The sequence below is a fragment of the Nyctereutes procyonoides genome, unplaced genomic scaffold (assembly GCF_905146905.1).
Source record: "Nyctereutes procyonoides isolate TBG_1078 unplaced genomic scaffold, NYPRO_anot_genome, whole genome shotgun sequence".
Taxonomy (NCBI): Eukaryota; Metazoa; Chordata; class Mammalia; order Carnivora; family Canidae; genus Nyctereutes; species Nyctereutes procyonoides.
Genome location: NW_026575140.1, coordinates 45,728,705 through 45,754,053, shown reverse-complemented (window position 1 = coordinate 45,754,053; position 25,349 = coordinate 45,728,705). Strand labels below are relative to the sequence as shown.

Below are 25,349 nucleotides of genomic sequence, written 5' to 3'. Positions count from 1 at the left end.
CCCTAAAATAATATTTCAGCCTATGTCCTCACAGTTTCCACAGTGTCCTTATTCCATACCAGATTTGCTTTATTATTTTTTGCACAAAAGGATTAATTTAAATCCAGCCTACTAGGATACCTTAGTTTTAGCCATTGCGGGTAAGTGTTTTAAGATATTTATAAAAAGAAGTAACCAAACACAATCTGTCTTGCTCATCAAAATCACTAAGTCAGCCTCAAGTTTTGAAGCTTTACAACATCCTCATTTGCTAAATTTAGTATGGGGAACCAGGGGGAAATGCATAAAAAGCTACAAAGCACTACAAAGCACCAAACAAATATTTTTATACAGGCTAGTCATAGCAAATTCAGTGATTCATGTTACAGAATTTTCTAGGAATGAATTAGAATATGTGACCATTATGCTTATCATTTTGATTCCAGCCCATTTTCTGACTTGCTTTTAAATGCTGATGGGGAAGGCCAACTATCTGACAAGCACTTATCTCACACCCTTGCCCCTTGCAGATATTTGTCTAAAGTTTTTTTAAAGATTTTTCTTTATTTATTCATGAGAGACAGAGAGAGAGGCAGAGACACAGGCAAAGGGAGAAGCACGCTCCCCGCAGGGAACCTGATGTGGGACTTGATTGCAGGATCGACCTGGGATCACGACCTGAGCTGAAGGCAGATGCTCAACTACTGAGACACCCAGGTGTCCCTGTTTGTCTAAATTTGTTCCTGTATCCATTACAAGTCAGACTACAGTAAATACCTATCATGTCCATCCAATGGGACTTGGTTGAGATGATCTCCTGAAACTCCATTTGGGAAGAGAAACAAAGAGCCTGCTATTAACCAAGATACCTTTTTTTTTTTTTTTAAAGATTTTCTTTATTTATTCATGAGAGAGACACAGAGGGAGAGAGAGGCACAGACACAGGCAGAGGGAGAAGCAGGCTCCACACAGAAGCCTGACGTGGGACTCGATCCTGGGTCTCCAGGATCACACCCTGGGCCGAAGGCAGTCGCCAAATCACTGAGCCACCCGGGCTGCCCTAACCAAGATACCTTAAAACTCAACCAGATTGAGTAATCATCAAGATGGACATTTCCAAAGGAAAATGAAGTCAGGGAGTAGGAAGAGGACTCATCCTTAAAAACACACAGCTTAAAATGACAAGGACTACTTGTAGTTAAAATTGCTATGAGGACAACAGGGGGAAACCAATGAGGAATGGAGCCTTCTTGAGGCACTGCAGATAAACTTCAGGCCATGCAGTTGAGTCAATTTTTGAAGTAGCCAAATATGGAAAATTTGGAGAAAGATTCAGAGTCAAGAATAAGTGCAGTTGGCAAAATATAAGAAAAGCTACTAAGATACATCAGCAAAATTGAAAGCCACACAATATAGGATAGGTAGCTGACTCTCAATTACTCAGAAGTGGGCCATTCTAGTAGTAGTAGCTATAGTGATAATAGTAATGTGTTTATTTTTTGAAACCAAAAGATTTTTGATTTATATGTTGATGAATTGTAGTATTTTGTTCCCATTTTTGTTCTTCTCTGTCTTTCACTTTTCCTATCATGTGAACTTCCTGCAAATGTGATATCCTGCAGGTTGTATGGAGACTGCCAGGCTGGGGCAATGGATGGGATGACATTTTATAGCACTTATTATAGCATCCACTTTGGTGAGTTAAGTACAGCCAATCACTAGTCATTTCTTGGTGCTCATTAAGGTGGAAACACCATTTTTCCATATTTTCCAGTGGAGAGGTAACCTGTATCAGCCATGCACTGGCATCCTAGGAACATTTTCCCATTTTCCCAATATACCAGGCAATTGAGAAGAGAACATTGAATTTTTTCTTTTCTTACTTTCTTTTTTTTTTTCCCCCAGTGGATCTATTTCATTGTTGTCCTAAAATTAAAAAAGATGTAGGTACATCATAGCAGATTTGTGCTGCCACTGAAAATCACCCACTGGTGCTAAAAAGGATTGTGGAAGAGTTGCATTGCACTTTATAAAGGTCCTCTTTTTCTGTATCTTTGACAACTCCAGAAGGGGATATTTTTCTGATTAGCTGAAAAATAAAATAAAAAAGACAACTTCCCTCTTCTAGGCCAGCTTCACAAGCCTTCCTTCATGGATGCCATCCTATTGTGCATTAAACAAGAAGTTAACTTAAAAGAACGTTTGCCTACCTCAAGGTATGTATACATAGCTTGACTAATCCATGTGGAAGCTGCAATAAATAAAACTTAATACCTAAAATATTTAATCATATGACTGTGATTGAGGCACAGGTGAATCTTCACAAAATTACACTGTGGCCCTTCTTAACAGACTTGTAAAATCACTTATCAACTTTCTTCCTTTTTTCCCCATGGGGTATAACTAGACCTTGTCCTGGTTCAGGAAGGTTTGTTTTTAAAATTCAAGATCTTGTTTAGGTGTGAAACACAGTCGATCATTATGATGATGAAAATGAACAGAAGTCATGTTTGGCCAAAATGTGGAAAGGACTTATTTCTTACCGGACTTTTCCTCTAGAAAGCGTAGGCATGAGGAAGAAAAAGAAAGAGAAAATGAGAGAGGTGAAATGTATTTTCAGAGAAACAGCTCAAGCCTCAGGATAACAAACTTCCTTAAAGCAGCTCTCTAGGCATTGCTCTTCTAATGGCTTTCTCCGGGCCACTGACATTGTCATTCCCAGGCCACCAGCTTTAGCTTGAAGGGTGGCAGAGTAGTCCCAAAATATGATATTTTGCTATATTGATTGTTTTGAACTGCAAGCATTTGAAAACAGCCAAGGCAAGGAGACACTTTCTCTGAACAATCCTCACCTGCCTAAAGATAAATCCTCCAAAAGAATTGTCATAAATCCCCTTCCCAGGAGTGTTATCGATCAGGGAGGAAGGACTATTAGCACAGGGCAGGAGACCAGAAGTTGATACCGCCCTGACAAGCCTGGTCATGCACTGTACTTCCTATTTATTCTTCCTAAGATCAGATGTTCTGCTTCAGAGGCCTACATCCGCTCCCCTTTACGTACTCAGTGATATTTAAACTCAGGATTTTACAGCCACCTCTTTGAGTTACTTATTTTCCTAGGTGTCCCCCACTTATACATGAAATGTACCTGTTAATATACTTCAGACAGATGAATTGCCCTCTGTTTTCTCTTGTTAACCTGACTTTTTGTTAGAGTCCCAGCTGAACACCCAAGTGGGTAGAGATCAAGTTTTGCCTCCCCTTTAAGTTCAAGCTATAGAGGGCATTGGTGGGGCCCCTTGGAGCAGATGCTAAGCTCTCTTTTGAATGGTTTGCTTTTATCAAATAGATTTGTGCCTTGAAAATAGAAAAGTATGCTTTGTAATATTGAAAGGATTTGGAAGATGCCTAAATGCAATGCAGTTGAGCATGGTCATAAAACTAAACCATGAGCTTTTCCAGTACTGGTTTTGTCAGGGAACTGGGTAAATGTCAGCTTCTTACAAGATACCCTGGCTACAATCACCAATTCTTTCATCCCATCTTTCATTTCTCCCTACTCCCCCACGGACAATAGCAAATCATTGTCCTGGTGAGTGGTTGCTGGCCCCCTTGGACAACTCTTTTATTTACTGGGCAACTGTCTTGATGAGGGCCTCATCCCTGGATGACAGTAGTGCTCCATGAACCTTCTGCACCCACACTTCCAAGCTGATGGTCCTACTTCCAGTTTCACCCCCTATAGTCATCCTCTGCACTACCTCCAGAATTATTTTTCACAATAGTGGCACAAATGTATTACTCTTCTCTTCAAAAACCTCCCAATTATTCAGAAAATAGAACACATGCTCCATTCTACATCTGTTCTGCCTCCACGATTGGTCCCCAGTCACTCTCATGCCTTCACCTTCGGCTGCTGCCTGTATGAAGCCCAGGGTTAACCGCAGAGGATCCTGGCCCACAGGCTGAATGTTCCCTCACCCACTTCACTGCCTTCTATTCAGGCTGCTTCAGTAGCCCTCAGTTACAATTTTACTCATTCTTCGAGGCCAGGACCATGTCTTCCATGAGGACTGCCCCAAGCTTCCCCATCAGAATAAGTTGTTTCCCTTCTTTTGCTTGATCACAGTACATTCCTTTTGTTCAAAATAACAACCTCATATTGAAGGTCTTTCTGTTTGCCTGGCATTTATTAGCCTCAGGGAAAGTAAAGGTCCACATTGCTAGCATATTTTTTGCAGTTCTTATTTTGTCCTGTATTATTTAGGTGTCTCCACCGATTATTAGTTCACAGTAGTGGTCACGGGTGAACTCTCTCTGGTCCCAAACATAGTGCTAGGCACACAGGAGGCATTCAAAGCATGTTTAGGAATTCCCTTTTTTGGGGGCCACTAAAACACTGTAAGATGTTCAAAGCACAATGTGTTTTAAAATACAGACAGATGAATTACCCTCTGAAATAAAGCTGAATTGTATATACCCAAGGGATGTGGCCCCAGTGGTAATGTTCCTTCACCAGCTCCTATAAATATTTCACTTAGCTCCCACTTAACTGTTGATCTCTCTGCCATTAGTGACCCCAGGGGCGAATATATGTTACAAAGGCTCCAAGGAAGTAGCACAGCTTTGTATAAACATTAGTATAGGGCTACATGATCAGATCTCCAGGGTAGAATATTCTCTTATAGCAAAAAACTAATGCTTCAGAATAACTGAGGGTCAAAGTAGGGGTTGACAATCCTAGTGCTGCTCTCAGCCCTAGACCCTTGGTAAGTAGCACAGAGAAGTGAAAATTATTAAGGCCCATGTTCTCAACCTACAGAGAAAAAGAAATTCTTGGGTTAAAATCAAATAGCTTCAGAGGAGTTGTCCCAGAAGGAGGAGCAGGAGCTTTTCTATATTTAAATTAGTCTCATACCTTATTTTCTGGATGCCTTTGAGTTGTCCTGTGCCTCGATTCGATAATTTCCAAGGCAGGGATGTAGATTTGTGGAATTGTAGAATTGTTGTAGGAACGTTGTGAGGATTAAAAGATGTGGGTGACATTGATAGCTAATGTTTACAGAGAACTGACTTACTGTTTTTGTTTTACTTTATGCAGTTGGTGTCCCTGTTATTTCTAATTTACCAGTGAGGAAAAGGAGGTTCAGATGAATTCCAAGGCCATGCAGTTACAAAGGAGCAGAGTTGGGACTGGTTCCCAGCTTATCTACCTCCCCAGAGCCTGGTCAGGGTGGGTGCATAGCACAGACCAAGTCTTCGAAAGTGATTAACCCACTTTCAGGGCCTTAATTAGCATCAGGATCTAGAAACAACACAGATAAAAGCTCACAGACCGCACACCTGGAAAATAACTTTGGATCTTCCAAAGGAAAAAGTTAAATACATCACATCTATCTGTCATAGCAGGTCTCAGGGAATGAGCTTTTCAGAATGTGAGCTTGTGTTTCTAGGCATGGTTGGACCTTGGAATTAAACTCTAATTAGAAGGTAAATTTCTCAGCCTTCTCTTAGAATTAAATGCATTAAGTTGAATTAGAATCAGAAGAAAAAACACGAGCACACAAATGCTAAGGGCCCTCTCTCCTCCCCACATCTTCTTCCCATTCCAGGCTTCATGATAATTAAACCATTTTTATTCAATATATTGTTTTGCTTTCATTGTTAGCAGCTGTTGACACCAAGGCCATTGTTAGCAGCTGTTGACACCTCTTGGCTTAAGGATTTCTTCAGAATATTAAACAAATAAATAAAGAAAAAAAAACTATAAGACAGTTTCCCCTTTGGGGAAAAACAAAGATATTTCTTGATTTAAAATGAATTCATAGCATCAGAGTTGATTTTTAATTATGGAAAAGATACTAAGAAAATTGGAAAAGAGATTTATACCCCCAGGTGCACTTGTACAGATAAACAGAGTGAGTGAATTTTGGGGCTAGACAAAACATATACCTAAAATATAATCAATGAATCATCTCTAGTGCAAGGATTTTCCTGTGCGATAGCCTGAGAAAGTGTAATTCTTTAGGTTGCAAGCTTTGCTGAAAGGCAGCTCATCCTTATCCTAAGTCGCTTTCTAGTGCCAGGAGTCATTCAAGTCAGGTCTTGTCCAAGCCTACATTTCTGCGTAAGGGGCTCAAAAGCAGCAACATTTACAGTAGAATTTAGTTTAAGGTCCAGAGCCAAAGCTAAGAGAGGTGAATGAAGAAAGTATACACCAGAGTTTAGTGATCCTTACACAGAGGTTTTATGCTCTAGATACATCCCTGCATTCTTAACAAGGAACCAGCTGCCATGGGATTTTTTTGGTATCAAGCTTCTAAGAGTGGAACCAAGACACACACAAAAAAACAAGTCAAATATAAAGCTTCTTAAAAGTTTGCAACTGTTTAACCTTAAAAATAAGATGGCTATATTTTGGAATTTAATATTTAATGAGTGAGATTTTATCATAAATATAACCACTTCTTTCAGTTATGTATGACAAAAGAAGCAAAAGGAAAATTTATTCATTTATTAAACCATTAACAAATATGTGCTGGGTACCTAATAAAGACCAGACATGACTCTAGACATATTGGCGAACAAAACAACAAGAACAATAGACAAAAATTTGGGGCCAGAGGAAGGAGATAGATATAGGTGCAGAAGGAAGGAGATAGATAATAAGTAAGAAACATAACAAATAAAGTATTTGGTATTTTAGAAGATGATAAATGCCATTTTTAAAAGCAGAGCAAATAAAGAGGTTTGAGAATGCCAGGGTAGAGAGCTCTCTGATTTTCAATGAGGTGGTCAGAGTAAGCCAGTGAGAACATGACTTGAACAAGTACCTGAGGTGGAGAGGGGGAAGGGGGCACAGCCAGGGAGCCAGGGAAGAGTGGAATGAGAAGGAAGAGTGGTGAGTGCTAGCCTGCAGGCTGGGAGCATCCCCACCATGAAGGTCTTGGAGGCCACTGCAAAGACTCTGGCTTTGCTCTGTTCCAATACAGCTTATGGCTATCACTTCTCAGGAGTTCTCCAGTGTGGGGGTTTAGTCACTGCTGGCTGCTGAGAAGAGGCATAGAGGAAGCAATCTCAGAGAATGCCTGGATGCCCCAGATCCTGTCATATTTCATCACTCTTTGGAAGCTGACTTTGATTCCACAAGAATCAAGTTAAAACATAAGATAGATATGGGCTTCACATAGGTTAGGGAGTGGAAAGGGAGTTTCTACTCTGCAAAACAGAGTGAGGCCAGTCTATCCTGTCTTCCCTGTCTGCTGGCCACTTTAGGACAAGTGGTTCAGACAGGCTCACCAGCCCTGAACGCTTGCTGTGCTGGTAGCCAATTGAACTCATGCGTCCTAAGGTCCATAGGCAGTTAGTGGCTGTGTTTTAGACAGAAAGAAATCTCACTTCATTCTGTTCATTCTAAAATGTCCCCAGTCTCCAAAGAGACATTTTCCGACATAATGGAATGTGAGTGATTCACACTCTAAGAGCTTTTTCCTCCTAAAACAATAACAAAATACATCCATTGCTTTAGATTATTTCTGGCCCTAAAAAATTTTTTTTCTTTCAAAGGACAAAAGGATAGATACGTTTTTCTTATGCTATTATACTTATTTTTATACTATTACTCATATACTTATCAAAACTCCTTGGTACAAAAATAAATACAAATAAATAGTATATAAAAGATAATACAGTATGTACCACTAAAGGACAGAACCCTGGGGCTTTAGATAGGAGAAGAGACATTTCCCTGGATATGCGGGATCAGGGGAAGAGGATTATGACAAAATACTAGTACTCCCAGAAAATAAGAGTGCATTAATAAACTTGAAAAAAGAACTTTGCAAACAGTAAGAGAAGAAACAGTTATTGTTCGTATTATTCATCCACCCAATAACGCAGAAAAATGAGTGAATTGAAAGGGGAAAAGACTAAAGAATGGAGAGCTATAAACCTACTCTCTAAAACGTGAGGTATGTAAGTGGCATTTTGTCACAGTGAAACACCAAGCTCCATATAAATTCCCACAGTGAAGAGCATCCATCCAACCAACCAACATGTATTTTCTAAGTACCTACTATGTGTCATTCAGTTGTAGGCTCTCAAGGCCCCATTCAGTAGGTAAGAATCTGCAGCATCTGGGTGCAGGATGACTTGTCAGAAACCCAACATTTTCTGAATTGTTCACAAATTGTGCTTGTTACAAATTTATTTTCCAAATTGATTACTTCATTATAGAGCCCATTCCACCTTGATTATGGCCATTAACTAATAAAAATGGTTTTAAATTCTAAACTCTACATCAGTAGGACTAACACAAAGCAAGGCAGAAGAATTTAACAATATAAAATTAGCTTTTTTGATGATGATTAGCATTGTAATTAAAAGCGTGTAATCCAAGAATTTCCTGTCTCTGGTCAAGGACACCTTAACATTTTCATGTGTCAAAACTGTGGGTATATTGTCTCAATTAGATATTAAACTGGTAACAGAAATTGGGGGTTTTAGGTCTCTATGCCTGGTTGTTTCTGACCTATACCTCATGTTTCTGACCCTCCCCCCAACCACATCAGATCAAGTTGTCTGAGACAGTAAGACAAGATAAGACAATAAGGAGTGGGGATTCCTGGGTGGCTCAGTGGTTTAGCACCTGCTTTCGGCCCAGGGCGTGATCCTGGAATCCTGGGATCAAGTCCCACATCACGCTCCCTGCGTGGAGCCTGCTTCTCCCTCTGCCTCTCTCTCTCTCTCTGTGGGTCTCTGATGAATAAATAAATAAAATCTTAAAAAAAAAAGAATATGGAGTTATGCAAGGAAATTCTAATTCTAAAACAAAAGACCATGTGCTCAAAAGGTACAACCAACATTAACTGGAGAAATAATGACAAAGGCAGTCCAGAGAGAATTCATATTCTGCCCATTTTCAAGAAGATCAAACCACACAACACAGAGCTTTCTTCTGACCAGCACAGGATGGGCATGAAAGGTATGGAATAACGATATTTTTATTTTCAAGGTCAGGAAATGGAAGCAACAGAGAATTCTTTAGGAAAAAAATAATTGGTAATGAGGAAAAGAACAAACACATCTCAGGTATGAAACTAATTCTTCTGCAGACAGCCCATGGCTTATTAGAATGTAAGAAAGAGAACAATATATTTTGAAAAAGGAAGGTCCTACCCATTTCTCCATCTATCCTTCTCAGTAAGGCCTGAAAAAAAAAGCTACATCTTATGTGCCAACTGGATGATTCTGGTCAGGCTGCCTGCAGCTCTGTCTGGAGGGGGCTTCTCAGACTACATCAGGGATATGGAATCTGGTCACTGTGTTTGCAGAGTTTTTGGAAGGAGGGAACAGCATCTCAGATGCCCCATGTTTAATATCCCTGGTCTAGACCCAACCCAGACCATGTTTGCCCTGCGAAGATCTCCTTGAAGAGTAGAACCCAAGCTGAGCCTCTTGCCCCCAACTAGCTGCACTTGAGCACTGGGCTGAGCATTTAGCCTCAGAATGCACACAATCATTAGCCTCCCGTTGCACCATGCAGTAATCCTACCCAGAGCTAATGCCAGCATGTAGGAGACAGAGCTCTCCTCCCCCACAGATGACTCTTTGTTTTTACTGAACTCAATGGGGTGCTGAACCTTCTGCCAAAGTGAGGACAAGAAAGGGGGTGGTGTTACCAAGCAGCAGCAAATTCATGGATTTTACTCACTGGTAGGCTAATTTGGGGGTGGCAGGGTGGGTGGGCCACCTAGAATAGGCAAACAGCACCAGACTGTCTCCATTTCAGAGCTATCTCCCTCTTCCCATATTTTTTGATTAAATAACTCCATTCTGGATTGCAAATCACCAGGAACAAGCTTAAACTAATAGCTCCTTCGGAATAGCACTGAATTTCACAGGGGATGGGGAGGAGGCACCAGCATACATGCCAGGATAGGTCAACACCTACTCCCATATTTCTTCCCCCCCTTTTTTTTTTAAAGTAGGCTCAGCACCCAGCATGGAGTCTTTTTTTTTTTTTGTTTCCAGCATGGAGTCTAATGCAAGCTTGAACTCATGATCGTGAGATCAAGATGTGAGCCAAGATCAAGAGTTGGACACTTAAACAACTGAGCCACCCAGACACGGCTCCCACATCCTTTCTATCAGCCTTCTTCTCCTTGATTTTGCTCAAGTCCTCCTTTACTATTTTTATTTTCTTTCCCACTCCCACAAGTCTCCAAACTTACAGAGAAGCAGAGATGAAAGGGAACTAATACTTTAGAGCCCCTCCAGGGAGACAGGCATCTAACTGGGCATTTTTTAAAAAATTAAAAAAAAATTTTTTTAACTGGGCATTCTGCAACATAATCTCATGTCCTCTTTACATTAGTCCCGAGAGGATGGATATTCCTTTTTCCATCTTCCAGACTTAGGATCTGAAGCTCCACATTCAGGAACTTGCCCATGGACACAGATAATAAGATACAGACTCAAAAGTCTGTGTTCTTCCAACTGAACCAATGTGCTTCAAGAAAATGTTCTTTCTTGGTCCCCTTACTATATTCCCAACCTACCCCTAAAACAGCTTCCCACAAAGGCTCTTGAGTCAGAATACACAGCATAGTATTCACACTGAGAGGGATTTAAAGATAATAGAATCACAGACCCTTACTCTGTAGATGAAAAAAAACCTACTGTGTTTTTAACTCGGCAGAAAGGAGGCAGATGTTGGAGTTCAAGTCCTGGTCCTCAAACCTTCAGCAGCCATTCAATCTTTCTGGGTTGATTGCTTCTGTAAAATGGAGTGATCACCACCTCTCTGCCTGCTTAGTAGAGTGGCTGCTCATTCCATCTTTCTGATTATAACAGCACATATAAAATATAAACCCTTATTATAATGAAACTTCAACATAAAAATACTTGATTGTTTAGGGGAACTGAAATATGAGTCATATAAAAATGAGAGATCATTCCTTAACATTTAAAACAAAGGTGTATGAGGTCTTAATATAAAATGAGAAACTTCTGGGCGGCCTGGGTGGCTCAGCGGTTTAGCGCCTGCCTTTGGCCCAGGGCGTGATCCCGAAGACCCAGAATCGAGTCCCACGTCAGGGTCCCTGCATGGAGCCTGCTTCTCCCTCTGTCTGTGTCTCTGCCTCTCTCCCTCTCATGAATAAATAAATAAAATCTTAAAAAAAAACGAGAAACTTTTAATAAAGTAGAAATCACACATGACACGGCAGCACTTAAGGCTGACTGACTTTTCAGCTCAGCCTTCCTCTCTTGTCACATAGAATGGCATAGGAGATATCATAGAAGGTATGTCTGTAGATTGAAGGGGGAAGAAAGCCTGGGCGGTGGGCTACTGAGCTGGGACCAAGAGCCCCGTAGGGACCAATCAAAGTGACAGTCATCAAAGGGTTTATGAGTACTCAGAAGTTGTATGTAAAATGTTTTAGAAGAGCTAATGAACTTTTAATTTTCCCCTGGAAAGAGAACCAATAGTTTCCATCAGAAGTAGGATAATGTAATGGGTATTAGTTCTGAATTAGAAATTAAACCTTCTGGGTTTAAATCCCAGGAACATTGCTTATTAGCTATGACATCTTGGGTGAGTTTAATTAATCTTACCATGCCTCAAATTTCTCACCTGTAAAATGGGGTAATAATAGTAACTTTCTCATAGAGTTGCTATGTGTGAAGCATCTGACATACAGTCACACTCAAATTTTCATAGCTGCCACCACCTATACCATCATTATCACCATTGTGATTTCTCAAAGTGTCCATAACCTTAAAGGATGTTGACAAGTATTCACCATGAATACTTTATTATTATGATTAGTAATAGCCATCATTTACTAAGCATCTCCATTGGACCTTATATACATAAATATACTTACAAAGTACTAAGCACTTTACATGTATCACTTCCTTAATCCTTCCACAGAACCTATGAGGTGAGCAGTAGTATTAACCTCATTTTACACTAGATTAAGCCTTGACTGAGGCTCAAAGGTTTAAGTAACTTGTCCAGGGTCACATGAGTAATGAGCACAGAGCCAGGATGCAAACTTTGTTCTGATTTCCTCCAGAGCAAAAATTCTTAGTGAGTACAGAACTAAACACTTGTAGTTCAAGACAACTTCTCCAGGTAAGCCTGCAGTGATTTGTGGCTTACCAAAACACATAAATAAAGGCATCAGGGGGTAGCACATGAGAAAAAGAAAAGATGCTGGTGCAGCAAAAATTAAACCATAGCATTTGTCTTCTCATTTTCATGAAAGCTGCGAGAGCCACAAGTTTCAAAGGATCTAGTGAGTGAAACACACGGCTGAAGATTTGTCAGAGATAGTGCTCCTTGTGGGTTCTGGCAGAAGAGGAGGTGTCCATATCTGAGACCCGGGAAGCAGTGAGGAAACCAGGAGACTCTGCAGTAGAGGCCAGAGGGGAAGTTGAAAGACTATAACTTCAGTCAGGAAACTGTAGTGAATGCGGGCAGGGGTTTGGACCACAAGAGGAAGATCAGCTTCTGTGTGCTGCTAGTGACATTGGTTAGACATTGTTTTTAGATAGATTTGTATGTAGGCAGATGGTTAGCTAGGTGGTTGGATAAGTTTGCCCATTATTTGTGATATTAGCTCTCAGTGCCCAATACATGGAAGGTGCTTACCAAATATTTGGTGAACTGATTTGAAGGGGAAGTGGTAAATGATGTCAATTCTCCATGAAATAATTTGGTGGGGAATAGACAGTACAGGATCCCATTGTGAACATTAGCCTTCAACACGGTCTTCTGAAGAAGCACCATACTTGTTCAGGGGATTTTGATGTTATTCAAAACAATTTAGGAATGCTTCAGGAATTTTCTCCAAAGCCAGTTGATAGGCATGACACACACACACAAAAAAAACCAGTTATTTTATTAATTTGCCCAGTGTTATGCACAGGGTTATTACTGGTCTTGGCTCTAAATGACTTTTGACCGTTTGGGTTTCCTAACTTATCACTATTAATGATGTTCCTTAAACTGTGCTCCAGGCTTTGCAGATCATCCTGACAATGAGGGAATAATCTCTACATGTAGTATGTGTAATGATACTTTATATGTATTAACTCATTCAACCTTCACGATACCTTATGAAGTTGGTTCATGAATTAACTTCATTTATAGATGAAGAATCCAAGACATAGGTGTTAAAACTTGCTCAGGGCAACTCATTTAAGAGGTAGAGACCAGGTATTTGAATCACTGTGACATTACTGAAATAAGTGTCCATTTCCATTTCCCTCAAATGATCTAAAATGGAATTGTATTCAGTTGGATGTTGAATTCTCATTTTGTTGCTTTATAAAGGCATATTTTCCTATGGTTCAATCTTGCACCCATTATTTTCTTTAGCCACTTTCAGGAGATAATTTTACTATTTAAACAAAGCCACTGGAAGATGTAATGAAGGTGTGCTTCTATCCTGACTGTAGGGGGTGTGGTACAAAGGTACACAAATAGCAGAAACACTCACCTCATGTCCCTGTTTCTATCTCCTTCATTAGGATCCGTGTGTTGTACTAATAGAAACGGATGGTCATCCCCAAAACCACCTTGTAAGGTAGGTGTATGTTATTCTTATTTTAGACATGAAGAAACTGAGATGGGAATAGGTTTAAGAAACCTGCCTAAGCAGTTCTGTTAACCAGGGGTTCAGATCTTTCAGATTTCAATGTCTGTCCCACTATATACTTATATGTCTTGATCCTTCAGGGTTTCCATTCCTGTGTAATGAATATCAATCACAAATGTCCAGTATGAAAAAACTTGTCTTAAAAGTAGTTCCTTTAAAAGGTGGATCAGGTTCGGTTCAGAATTAAAGTCTAAGATATGCAAGACATCCTCAAACCCCTTTAACTGAATTGAAGCCTTGAGATACAGATATATTATAATCCAAAACATGTAAACACAGAATTTTTTAGGGCAGGAGACAGATAATGGGAAAGCAAAGCCATGACTGTCAATTAAAGGAGAAAAAGATTTTTAAAAAAATTCATATATGTTCACATAGGCTAGTGTGGTGATTAATTTTATGTGTCGACTTGCCTGGTCATAGGATGCCCAGAATAAATATTATTCCCGGGTATGTCTGTAAGGTTGTTTCTGGATTAGATTAGCATTTGAATTTATGGATTCAGTAAAATAAGCCCTCTCCTCTATGTGGGTGGGCATTAAGCAATCTATTGAGGACCTGAATAGAACAAAAGGCAGAGGAAGAAGGAATTCACCCTCTTTTTCTGCCTGACTATATGAGCTGGAACATCTCATCTCATCTTCTTCTGCCCTGGGATCTGGACTGACACATCACTTCCCGTTCTCAGGCCCTTGGACTTAGAGTGAATTACACCAGCAGCTTTCCTGGGTCTCCACTTGGCAGATGACATATAGTGATACTCCTTACCCTCCATAATCATGTGAACCAATTTCTCATAACAAATTTCTTCACACACACACACACACACACACCCCTGTTGGTTATGTTCCTCTGGAGAACCCTGACTAATACAGCTAATATTAAAGAGCCAAGAATTGCAACGTACTAATTATGCATCAGGTACTGTGACTAGGATCTTCTGCATGCTTTGCTTTGTTCATAAGTCATTTACTAAATAACTATCTGAGTGCCTAATGTGGGCCATGCTCTGTGCTAAGCACAGGGTACAAAAAGTCAAAGAAGATTGACCTGCCAGAGACCTACAATAATCTGCACAAAAAGTCTATTAAGGACTATTATTAACCTCACTTTCCAGAAGAGGAAATAGAGGCTCAGAACAATGATGGAGCTTATCTAAGGTCACACAAGTAGAACACTGTAGACCACACAGCTGCCTCCTATAAACCCAAAATTATAGAAAAAATTATGTAAACGGGCAGACACAAAGCACTTGGAAAAGAAGGTGATAACCCTAGGTGCCAGCACGAAGAAATACTTATGGCAAATTAAACCCACCATTATCTCCAATAGGTTTTTTGCTCTGACAGATTTAGGCAAAGCTGCAGACATCCTGGGTTTCTCAAATTCATTGTGTTCAATGAGCTTCTATCACCGGTTTGAATGAAATGGAAATACGTGACCAAGATGAGAGCACAGTTAGGTAAACTTTGGGGTAGACCCCAAAGGTACCATGCAGATTTCTCTTCCAAAGATTTCTTGTACCAGCTGCGAGGTGTGCTATTCACACAGCACCTCAGGATCTGCCTCCGCTGCCCAGAGCCACTTGCTCTAAGGCCAATCCTCTTCTTAGCTTGCCTATATCAGAGCAGTGACTGATGTGGCAGGAAAAAGGTTATTCATCTCAGTCAAACTCAGGACAATTCTGAAGGGGCATGCTAGCTCTAGAGTTCCCTGTATGGTCAGCTCAGGCTGTTGTTGAGCATGAGAACTGCTTAACTTCTCCTTCTGCCCACCCTACCCCACACGAGGTAAGCCCAAGGTCACTCCTTAATAAATATCCTGTACTATAAACCTGGAGGTAGAAAAGGAGGCGTTTTATTCTTTGTTAATCTTCTAAACAGCACAGCTACAATCAAGGACAAAAGTTGCACAGAGATAGCATTTGGTTTTAATAATTTCTTTCAACAATGAAACAGCCTGCCTCAAAAAGCAGTGCACTTTGCAAGACAGAGGAAGCACTGTTACTATTGGAAGGGTCAGTATCATCCAAACAGGTTGTATTTTAATGAAATTTGTTACTGTTCATCTGCTGCTGGCTAGTATATTTAGAATTTAGTGATTAGAAATTTTTAAAAGGAAACCTCCTGGGTTCAATAGGTTCTGCAAATAGTTTGCAGGTAAATAGGGGAAAAAATCCATTTCCTAAGGAACTTCCAGAAGGAATCTGAGATTAGCTAAGACCCAGTGGCAGAAACTGTCAATGCCCACCACTATTCATTCACTCCTTTGTCTTTTTATAACAGAACCCTGAATTTTAGCTGGTTACATGTCAATCCAGCCAAATGTAAACAGCCAATGCCTATTTACATTTTCCCAGACTCCCTTTTAGCTAATGTGGCTGTGACTCAATTATGGCTCATGGTAGTGATGTTTGCAAACTCCTAGTGAAATTTTTAAAGAAAACCACTTGCCTTTTATTTTCTCTTTCCTCCATCCCAAGGCTGGAACATGGAGGTTATTGATGGTGGTAAGAGAGGCACAGTCTCAGAAAGGTAGAGCAATAATAGAGAAAGTTTCTGGGTTCTTGAATAAAGCCTAGAGTAAGGCTCTATTACCCATCTGGAGTGCTTGCCAGTCTTGACTTTTACATGGGAGAAAAGTAAACCCCACTTGTTTTGTTAAAGTCATTACTATTTTGGTCTCTGTTAAAGCAGCTCTTCCAATGTTCTAATTTGTACAGATACCAAATCAACAACTCAAACCTGAGTGCTATTCATTTCTTGCCCAATCAGCACAGTATCTTTTCAGGAGACTACAACATGAAAAGAATAGAAATTAACATCCTTTCCTGTGAGTTAACCCTTGCATTATCCCCTCTTCTTTTGTGGTCCTCTATCTTGTTCCAGCCCACATTATACTTCTGTAAAAAATCAAGGGCCAAGGCAAGTTCTGGACTGAAATTACATTCATTTGTCTATATAGTAGGACTTTTGCCAACAATCAAAACCCTGATTTTCTTTGCTGCTTATGTTTTGTTTTGGGGAGGAGTAATTTTCAGGTAGGTTTATATTATATATACACATAGCTATCTCTATATGATACAGCATGCATCCATCCATCCATTCACTCATTTCATTCATTATTGGGTAATTTGGCCATGTAGTGTGTATAGGGAAACATTCAAATAAAATAAGACCTGTTTATTATAAGAGATATAAAATGAGTTATAATTCATTGATACATATTCACAGATGGATGAACAGAACAAGTGAAACACAACCTAATCTTTAAATTCCTTAAAAGAAATAGAGATTAGAAATCCAGCATAAGCCATTGTTATGAATAGTTTACCATTTGAAATTTCCTCTATTTCTATTAGTATGATGATTGACGCTTTTGTAGCATAAGAATCATAGCCTACATGAAATATACTGATATATTATTAGCTAGCATAGACTCTATTTCTCTTTTTTGTACCGGAACTCAGTGTAGACATATACATGTCTGATTGTCTGACTGGAAACATCTAAAGTTGCACAAAGGATTTGCCATTTTTATCATGACACTAACTGGATTTCAGATGGTTTTTTTCTACTTTCTGGTTCTGGAGATAACATACTATTCATGTCATTTGTGAAATGTAGGTACACATGGGTTATCTAGAAGAGAGTAAGGATCCTAAAACCAAGAATATGTTCTCCGTTACAATCTCTCTTTTTACTTATGTATATCCAGAAACACTACCTTTCCCTAAAGTAGCAATAACAGCCCACTCCCCTATACTAAATATCAAACATCATAAATGTTTGGGAATCATACTAATGGCAGAGCCAGGTTCTCACATTAGAGGGAGCAAGCTGGGGATGCAGGGGTGGTGGCGGTAAGTGGATCCGAGGGTCCCTTGGTTTGTGGTGTTGTTGGTGTGAAGAAATGGCCTAACTCCGTAGTTGATTTCCCTGGGTGTCCCCACTACTCTTCACATTGCTTTCCCTAAATCTTTTCATCAGTCTTAACCACATCATATCAAGATATTACCTTGAAAATAGGCGTTGAGAAGAGTTCAGAGTAAACCACCACTCTTCTTGCTGCACCTTCAGCAACATATCTGGTTGGAGGAATATCTGCCAGGTGACTTGGGCATACATATTGTTTGTGATACAGGGGATTTCTTCCTTCCTAGATGCAACTAGCTCTCAGTAAATATATACTGTGTATCTGAAACTGTTCCAGTAAATTTTCTTTCACGTAAATTTGTTCATTTAATCCCATGATCTTATCTTCTGACACATACTCCCAGGTAGCTTCCAAATGCCCACTAAGTGTATTAGACCCTACAGAAAAGTGAATATAAATGGATTTCAGGCATTTAGATAAAATTTTATAATCAATTTTAAAAAAAAATCAGTGAGTGAAAAATGATTTGAAAGATGTCAACTTGAAAAGTGAAAATGTATGCATTGAAAATGCCCCTCTTACTAGAAATAACTAGTATTACAGACCAACGTATGAGTTTAAAATTTGTACTTCCAAAAAAAAATAAATAAAATAAAATTTGTACTTCTATTGCAGAATGGACAGAAAATGAATAGATTTCATGTCTCTTTTCTCAAGGAGACATCTTGAAATACCAAGTGAGTTAAAAATCACCTGAAATATCATTTCTGGTGGTTGATTACTATTAACAGTCATTTTATTCATCACTCACAGTAGTGATAAAGGCCATTATAAGCACTAAGTTCCAAAGAAGGCATCATTATAGATTTTATTCATCCCAGGTAGGTAAATATTTATTCTCAAAGGATAGATGATTGTAACTTCTTTAGAAAGTTTAGTTGAGATATTTTTAAAAAGCATCTCAAAAATGGTTCAGCATTTATTAACCACCTCTTTCAGGGGGCTGCTGTAGGAAGATCACATCTTTCTGAAGAATATGCCAAGAACATATTAGCTGCTAGTTTGAGAACCTTCATCTACTCTTTACAGCTATCTTTAGAAGACAGTTGTAGCATTTATCAACCACCACCAAGAAAATAGCGTATGTGTTGGAACTTAGAATTCAGCAACTACAGAAATCTGGCAGATGGGAATGGGGTGGGGATGAAGAGCAAATTGTAGAGAAATACCAATTTGAATAATATAAACAAGGCTACCTAAATCTTAGGTGCCTAAAAAATGAGAGCACTTAAAACAATTTGCTAATAAAATATGAGGATTATGTCTTAATATCTTTTTAGACTATGATCTATATTAGGTTAATATTTCTTTTGGGAGCATAGCAATGAAAAGGTTGGTTTCTTGTTTGTTTTTAAGAAAATAATTTCCTTGTTTCTAGGTGTTACGTCATAAAAAAAGGACACTATGTTTTTAAATTATCATCTTTAGGAAACACGTAAACTTCATATTGGTTTTAATTGTCCCAGAAGTAACTCTGGATAATCTTTTTGTTATTTTTTCCTTCTTTTTCAAATGCTTGCAGGAGAGTAAGTCAAAAAGAAATGTGGTCCCATACATTTTTACCATTTTGAAAAGTACAAATATTACAGTATAAAATGAGGATAGCTTTCTAAAATAGATCGAGCTGTTTAAGGTTGACAAAGTTCACAAAACGGTGACCATATGCAGCCTCCAGCTTAAGGAGTTTCTGATCTATTTAACATGTATGGGCAAAACACAGCTCTCTGTCCAGACTCATCAAAGATCTACATAAAACCACTCACCACCGGTGATGGGGAAAGTGCAATGTTGCCTATGGATGCCTTCAGCTCGTCTACGGTTGCAGCATTCTTAAGAATGTCTTTAGATTGCAATGGCTTAATCTTGATGTTAAATTTCTTGTGTGATTCTTCTTCCTCTTCCGATTCGCTTGAAGAATAAAAGTGCTTTCCTTTGGTAGGTAGAACACAGTTAAAGATACATAACTTAAAGATACTCTTTTCCTTAATGGGAAGCAATGAGTAAAAGACAAGAGTGATTGCAAATAGAGGCAGCAAAAGTACCCTTAGATGGCAGAAAATCAAAGCAAAATACACAGATGACTAAAGAGCAAATCAGGAAAGGGTTTGAATTTATTCACCTTTTCTTCGAACACGATTAAGGATAGTGAATTTCCAGGAGCAATAGTTCAATGTCCTACATTTTTGCTTCGAGTGACCATTTGTGATGTCCCAGTAGCACAAACACTGATAGGCCCACATGAGCTTCCCTGTGTACCAAAAGAGGAAAACCACTCTCTGGATGATTCGTGAGGAGTTTTCCGTCCTTCAGAGGTGCTTGCCCAAGGATGGTTTGTGGAGAGGGCACAGGTGAGAGCTCTTTTCCAGTCACGAAAAGTGACATGGTCATGTCAGGTTTTAACAGACAACCCCAGTACCCGCAATTTACACAATTGTTTCTCAGTACATTTTTCTCTTTCTCCTCTCTCTCTCTCTTTTTTAATGAATAGATTAAGGCAAAATGCCTGCTTGTTAGAGATCAGGCTGTTCTCTGCTGTTCATTCATTTCTAGTATTAGGAACAATGGGACTTGGGAAGCTTGGGTTATTTCAACACCTTTTCAAAATCTGAGTTTATCATACAGTTTCTTAGAGAAAATAAAGATTAAAATTAAAAAACAAAGAAAGGATATAGCCGGGTTCCTCAGGTCTGATGCTGTAGCCTTCTTCATCCAGCTCAGGGGAGTTCTACAAAATATAAGAGTAGATTAAGCATTTATTATTCTGACAATAATCAAGGAATTGTTCGTTTTTTCCTAGAGACTTCTATTTAAAGATACAGATATGACTCTTATTTTAGAAGGTGAGGATTTTAACCTTTGGAAGTGAATGCTGAGCAGTATATGTGTAGATATTTACTGAAGGATACTTGGAGAGTCTTCCTATCAGAAAAATAATCTAGGAATCCACTGTCAATGAAAGAAAACATTCAAAGAGCATTTATAAAGGTTTTATTGTAAGCCAAGGACTATACTAAGCAACATAGAGGAAGACAAAAGGCAAATTATTTTTCCTCTGGAAAATGGCAAAGTATTTTGATAGGCAAAACGGGTTAAGAAGTAAAATAGAGGGGTACTTGGGTGGCTCAGTGATTGAGCATCTGCCTTTGGCTCAAGTCATGATCCCGGGGTCCTGGGATCGAGTCCTGCATCAGGTTCCCCACGGGAAGCCTGCTTCTATTTCTGCATATGTCTCTGCTTCTCTTTCTGTGTCCCTCATGATTAGATAAATAAAATATTTTTTTTAAAAAAAGAAGTGAAATATAAAACACCAATCATCAGTGATAGGAGTTTGAAGAAAGAGGAAATTAGTGAAACTTGAAAGAATCCAAGGGGTCTGCATGTGCCTTTCAGGACAGATGGAGAGGGCAGAGGGGAGTTGGTAGTAAGGAAGAGACTGTAAGAATGGACAGCATGGTTCAGATGGGGAAGGGAGAGGCAACAAAGAAGACAACTGGCTAGAAAGGAAGCCGCAAAGGGGGAGAACATTGGAATTGAGACCACAGATGGCCAACATGCTGGAGGAAGAATTCAAACCTAATGTAGCTACTGCTGCTTCTCAGGGTAGAAAGCAGCTTCCAAAGGTGTTTTGGAAGTATGCTTCAGGACAGACTGTGGGCAGAAGAAACTGGAGAAAGGAAATCTCATTCAAAATACTGGTATCAATTCAAAGAAGATGTGCTAAGAATATGAACCATGTTGGTGGTGGTGGGAAGTGATGAAAATCAAAGAATTTCATAAGGATAAGTGCTTAGTTCTTTGTAACATCTGTCATAGGAAAAAAAGGAGAGGGAAGGGTCAAAAAAGACTCCAAGATTTCTACTCTCAGTTTGTGGGACACTGCTGGTATTCCCTAATGAGCTAATTATAACAGCACACAACTAACATTTTTTTTTAAATTTTTATTTATTTATGATAGGCACACAGCGAGAGAGAGAGAGGCAGAGACACAGGCAGAGGGAGAAGCAGGCTCCATGCACCAGGAGCCCGACGTGGGATTCGATCCCGGGTCTCCAGGATCGCGCCCTGGGCCAAAGGCAGGCGCTAAACCGCTGCGCCACCCAGGGATCCCATAACTAACATTTTTAAAAGGAGGAAAGATACAGGAGAGTTTGCATAATTGGGATTAGTATTATCATCTTTAAGTTCCTATTATATGGTAAGTACTATAACCTACACTTTATTGCATCGAACCTTCATGACAATCCCACGTGGAAAGAACTATTTGCTAAGGAGGAAAGTAAGAAAAATGAGATGCCATTTCCCAAGGACACACACACAGCAAATGGTAGACCTGTGTGCTGTGACTCCAGACATTTGAGACTACACCCTGTGCCCTAGAAGGGATGCAGGTGAATCCATTCAAAGGTGGCCTTTTTAAAGGGGAGATTATAGGCCTTGGAAGTGAGAAAGGACAGAACCGGAGAGAGAGATTTTGGAGTCCCCAAAGTGATAAAAGTGCTATGACCATGGAGAGAAGGAAGGCCTGAATGCTATGGAAAAGCCATCATTTCCTAAGCATTTATTGTCTACCTCTTGTTCTTTAGTATTCAAGTTTACTTTTTTAAAAATGCAAGTGTATTGAGGTCACTTCTGTGCTAAAAACTTGTCCCTGGCCTCTTACTGCACTTATAATGAAAGCCCAGGAATGCCTGGGTAGCTCACTGGTTGAGTGTCTGCCTTTGGCTCAGGTCGTGATCCTGGGGTCCTGGGATTGAGTCTCATATCAGGCTCCCTGCTGGGAACCTGCGGCTCCCTCTGCCTCTGTCTCTGCCTCTCTCTCTGCGTCTCTCATGAATAAATAATTAAAATCTCAAAAAAAAAAAGGAAAAAGAAAGGAAGTCCAATGCTTCTGTGCAGCCCAGGGCCCTCGTGACCTGGCTTAGGTCTGAGCTTCCCTTCCTTGAAGCCCCTCAGCTACAGGGCCTTCTTTCCATTGTTGACTTATATTGTCTGAATACACAAGCTCTTTCCCACTTCAGGGTCCTTATAAATGCCATTCTCTCTGCCTGGAATTGTCTCCCCTCAAACGTTCAGCCAGTTAATCCCTACTATACTTAAGGGCTCTGCTTAAGGTCACATCTTCTCTGGGGTCTCCTATACTCTCACCTCTCCCTGCCAAAAGCAAGATGACATAATCTTTTAAGAATAAAACCTTTCTTATGACTTAAAGAAGGTAGTGTCTAGTGTAGAATTGCAACAGCAATTCCTACATGACCTAATTAGTTTTCAAGACTAAATAAATATGAGGAAAATTATACTTCATTTAAGCATTCACATGTTGACCAAGGATAGCACTAGAGTGTAGGGTTTAGATGGAGTAGTATGTGATTTGATAAGTGATTTGGTATTTTTATTGTCATACTTCTTGTTTGCTTAGAGTATGCCATTTTTTTTTGCGTGTATTAAAGAATCTTACAAAATACAAAAGTCCTTACAAAGTCCTTCTAGGTAATGAAGGACTAACTCTGGAAAAACAAATCACACTTTCTTAATATTTAGTAGTTCCCCTTATTTGTGAACAATTTAGATTTAGGGTAACATATTTGTGAAAAATTTGGATTTAGTGTAACATGGGTGTTGGGATAGATTTTAGGGAGCTGAACTGCTAAAAATACCTAAAAGATCCCGATCCTGGGAAACAGATAGAGAGGACCAGGTGATGAGGTTGGCAGACTGACCCGTTTTAGACTGCAGGAATGGGAAGCATCAAGAATTTAACCTCTCTGAGGTTCAACTTTCTTTTATGTGAAATGCAAAAATGTGTTTGCTTTTTAGGGTGGTAAGGATCCATAGCATTTGGTATTATGACTGACAGAGTCAATAAATGGTGGTATTATTTATTGTAAAAATAAAATATTGGGGCTCCGGAGTGGCTCAGTTGGTTTAGTGGCTGCCTTTGCCTCGGGTCATGATTCCAAGGTTTTGGGATCAAGCCCTTCCTCAGGCTCCCTGCTCAGCAGAGAGTCTGCTTCTCCCTCTACTCTTCCTGCTTGTGCACTCTCTCTTCTGTCAAATAAGTAAATAAAATAAAGTAAAAATAAAATTATTGTTAAGAAATATGGAAAAGCTTTAATATCAATATTAACTTTTATAATAGGGGAGGCTGGGTCAAGATATTCATCTAATGGATATACATGCAAAAGCTTTTTATAGGGATTGTGAATTGGGCACCTACTCTACAATAGAAATGATCTTTGATATGAATATGATCTACATGTTTTACATGATTGGAAATCCAAGAATGATTGTGGCTATCCTATTGTGATTGGCAAAGTAGGTGTTGATGATGTGAATCCATTTCCAGGGGAATCCGGTGGAGAGTTTAGGTCTTAGCTGAGAGTATGCTCACTCCTTGAAAACAACGAATGATTGTCACTTGACCTGGGAATAGTCTGTACCATGAAGTTCTAATAATTGTTTTGTGCTATGGTTTGGATGTTTGTGTTCCTGCCAAATTCATATGTTGAAACCTTAACCCCAAAGTGATGGTGTTAGGAAGTAGGGCCTTTGGGAGGTAGGGCATAAGAGAGGAGCCATCATAGTTGGGCTGAGTGCCCTTACAAAAACTTCCCAGTGAGGTTGCAGCTAGAAGGTGCATCCACAAACCAGAAAGTGGGCGCACAACCAGTCACACCAAACACCAAATCTGCTGGCACCATAACAACAGACTTCTCAGCCTACACAACTGTTAGAAATAAATTTTTGTTATTTATAAGCCACTAAGTTATGGTATTTTTGTTATAGCAGACTGAATGGACTAAGACACTATGAAACCAAGCCCCAAAGGTTAACTGACTTGACTTGATTCTCAAAGATGCTTAGAAAAAAAACCAGGACTGTAAAATCTGGAGTTAATATTTTAAAAAGCCTATTTTTGGAACACATATCACAGGCTAGGCAGGTACTGATATAATCTGCAAATCATTAGCTCATTGAACCCTCTCAATGTTATAAAGTAACTACTGACTTCATTTCTGCTGGTTAGCAAACAACTATCCCAAAGCCAGACACAGCTGATATATGGAAGGGCTGGGTCTTGAATCCAGTGTTAGAGACTCTAGTGTCCTTAACCTCTCTATCACCCTAAGCATGCCAGGCACTGCCTAATGAAATGGAGAATGTTCACTTATTTCTTTGCCTTTTATAAACATAAGGATGCCTCGACTCATTTTCAAATCGTGAAACACTTAATAAAGAAAAATAATCTTCTGATACTCACGTATCTTTCCCAATCAATTTCCGCATAAAATCCATTTGGTGCCCCATTGCTTTTCTTCTGCAATAAATTTGAAAATAAATTTAGAATAGAAACTTTTGAATTAAAAAAAAGGAACAAAGAACACTTAACTCTTATCTCTATTTAGCAAGAGCTATCAAAATCCAGCACTGGAAAGACAAATTAGAGCAGCCTATTAAGCAACCACAATGGTGTAACTGAATGGTAAATTGAGCTGCTGTGACACTGCATAAAAGAGCTTACATACTTATTTCACAAAAGACTGTAGGATACCTAAGCATAGGGATGGTAACAGCTAGCTGTTCAAATTTTATTCAGTTACTGAAAAATTAGAAGTATCTACATTATAATTTAATCCTCCATACCTTAAGGGGAGGTATGGAGGATTGACTTTCATGTTGCTTTTATATACAATTAGTTCCAACATGTCTAAAGAGTATTCAAGTCATTAACTAACCTTCCTTTAGCTTTTCTAACACTGACTCAACTTT

At 39.3% G+C, this 25,349-nt stretch overlaps 1 protein-coding gene across 10 annotated transcripts in view; it reads right to left on the bottom strand.

Annotated features, from left to right (window-relative positions):
- Nucleotides 1–25,349, bottom strand: part of SGIP1 (SH3GL interacting endocytic adaptor 1) — a 200,977-nt gene that overhangs the window by 79,729 nt on the left and 95,899 nt on the right. For 9 of the 10 annotated variants that reach the window (XM_055306328.1, XM_055306327.1, XM_055306330.1 and 6 more), the window contains 3 exons: nucleotides 24,841–24,897; nucleotides 20,253–20,307; nucleotides 19,346–19,521 (listed from right to left, as the gene is read on the bottom strand). In XM_055306328.1, coding sequence (XP_055162303.1) covers nucleotides 19,346–19,521; nucleotides 20,253–20,307; nucleotides 24,841–24,897 — 288 coding nt within the window. Of the gene's footprint in view, nucleotides 1–2,522; nucleotides 2,535–19,345; nucleotides 19,522–20,252; nucleotides 20,308–24,840; nucleotides 24,898–25,349 lie in introns of all 10 variants that reach the window. The other variant, XM_055306337.1, reaches the window with a different exon arrangement.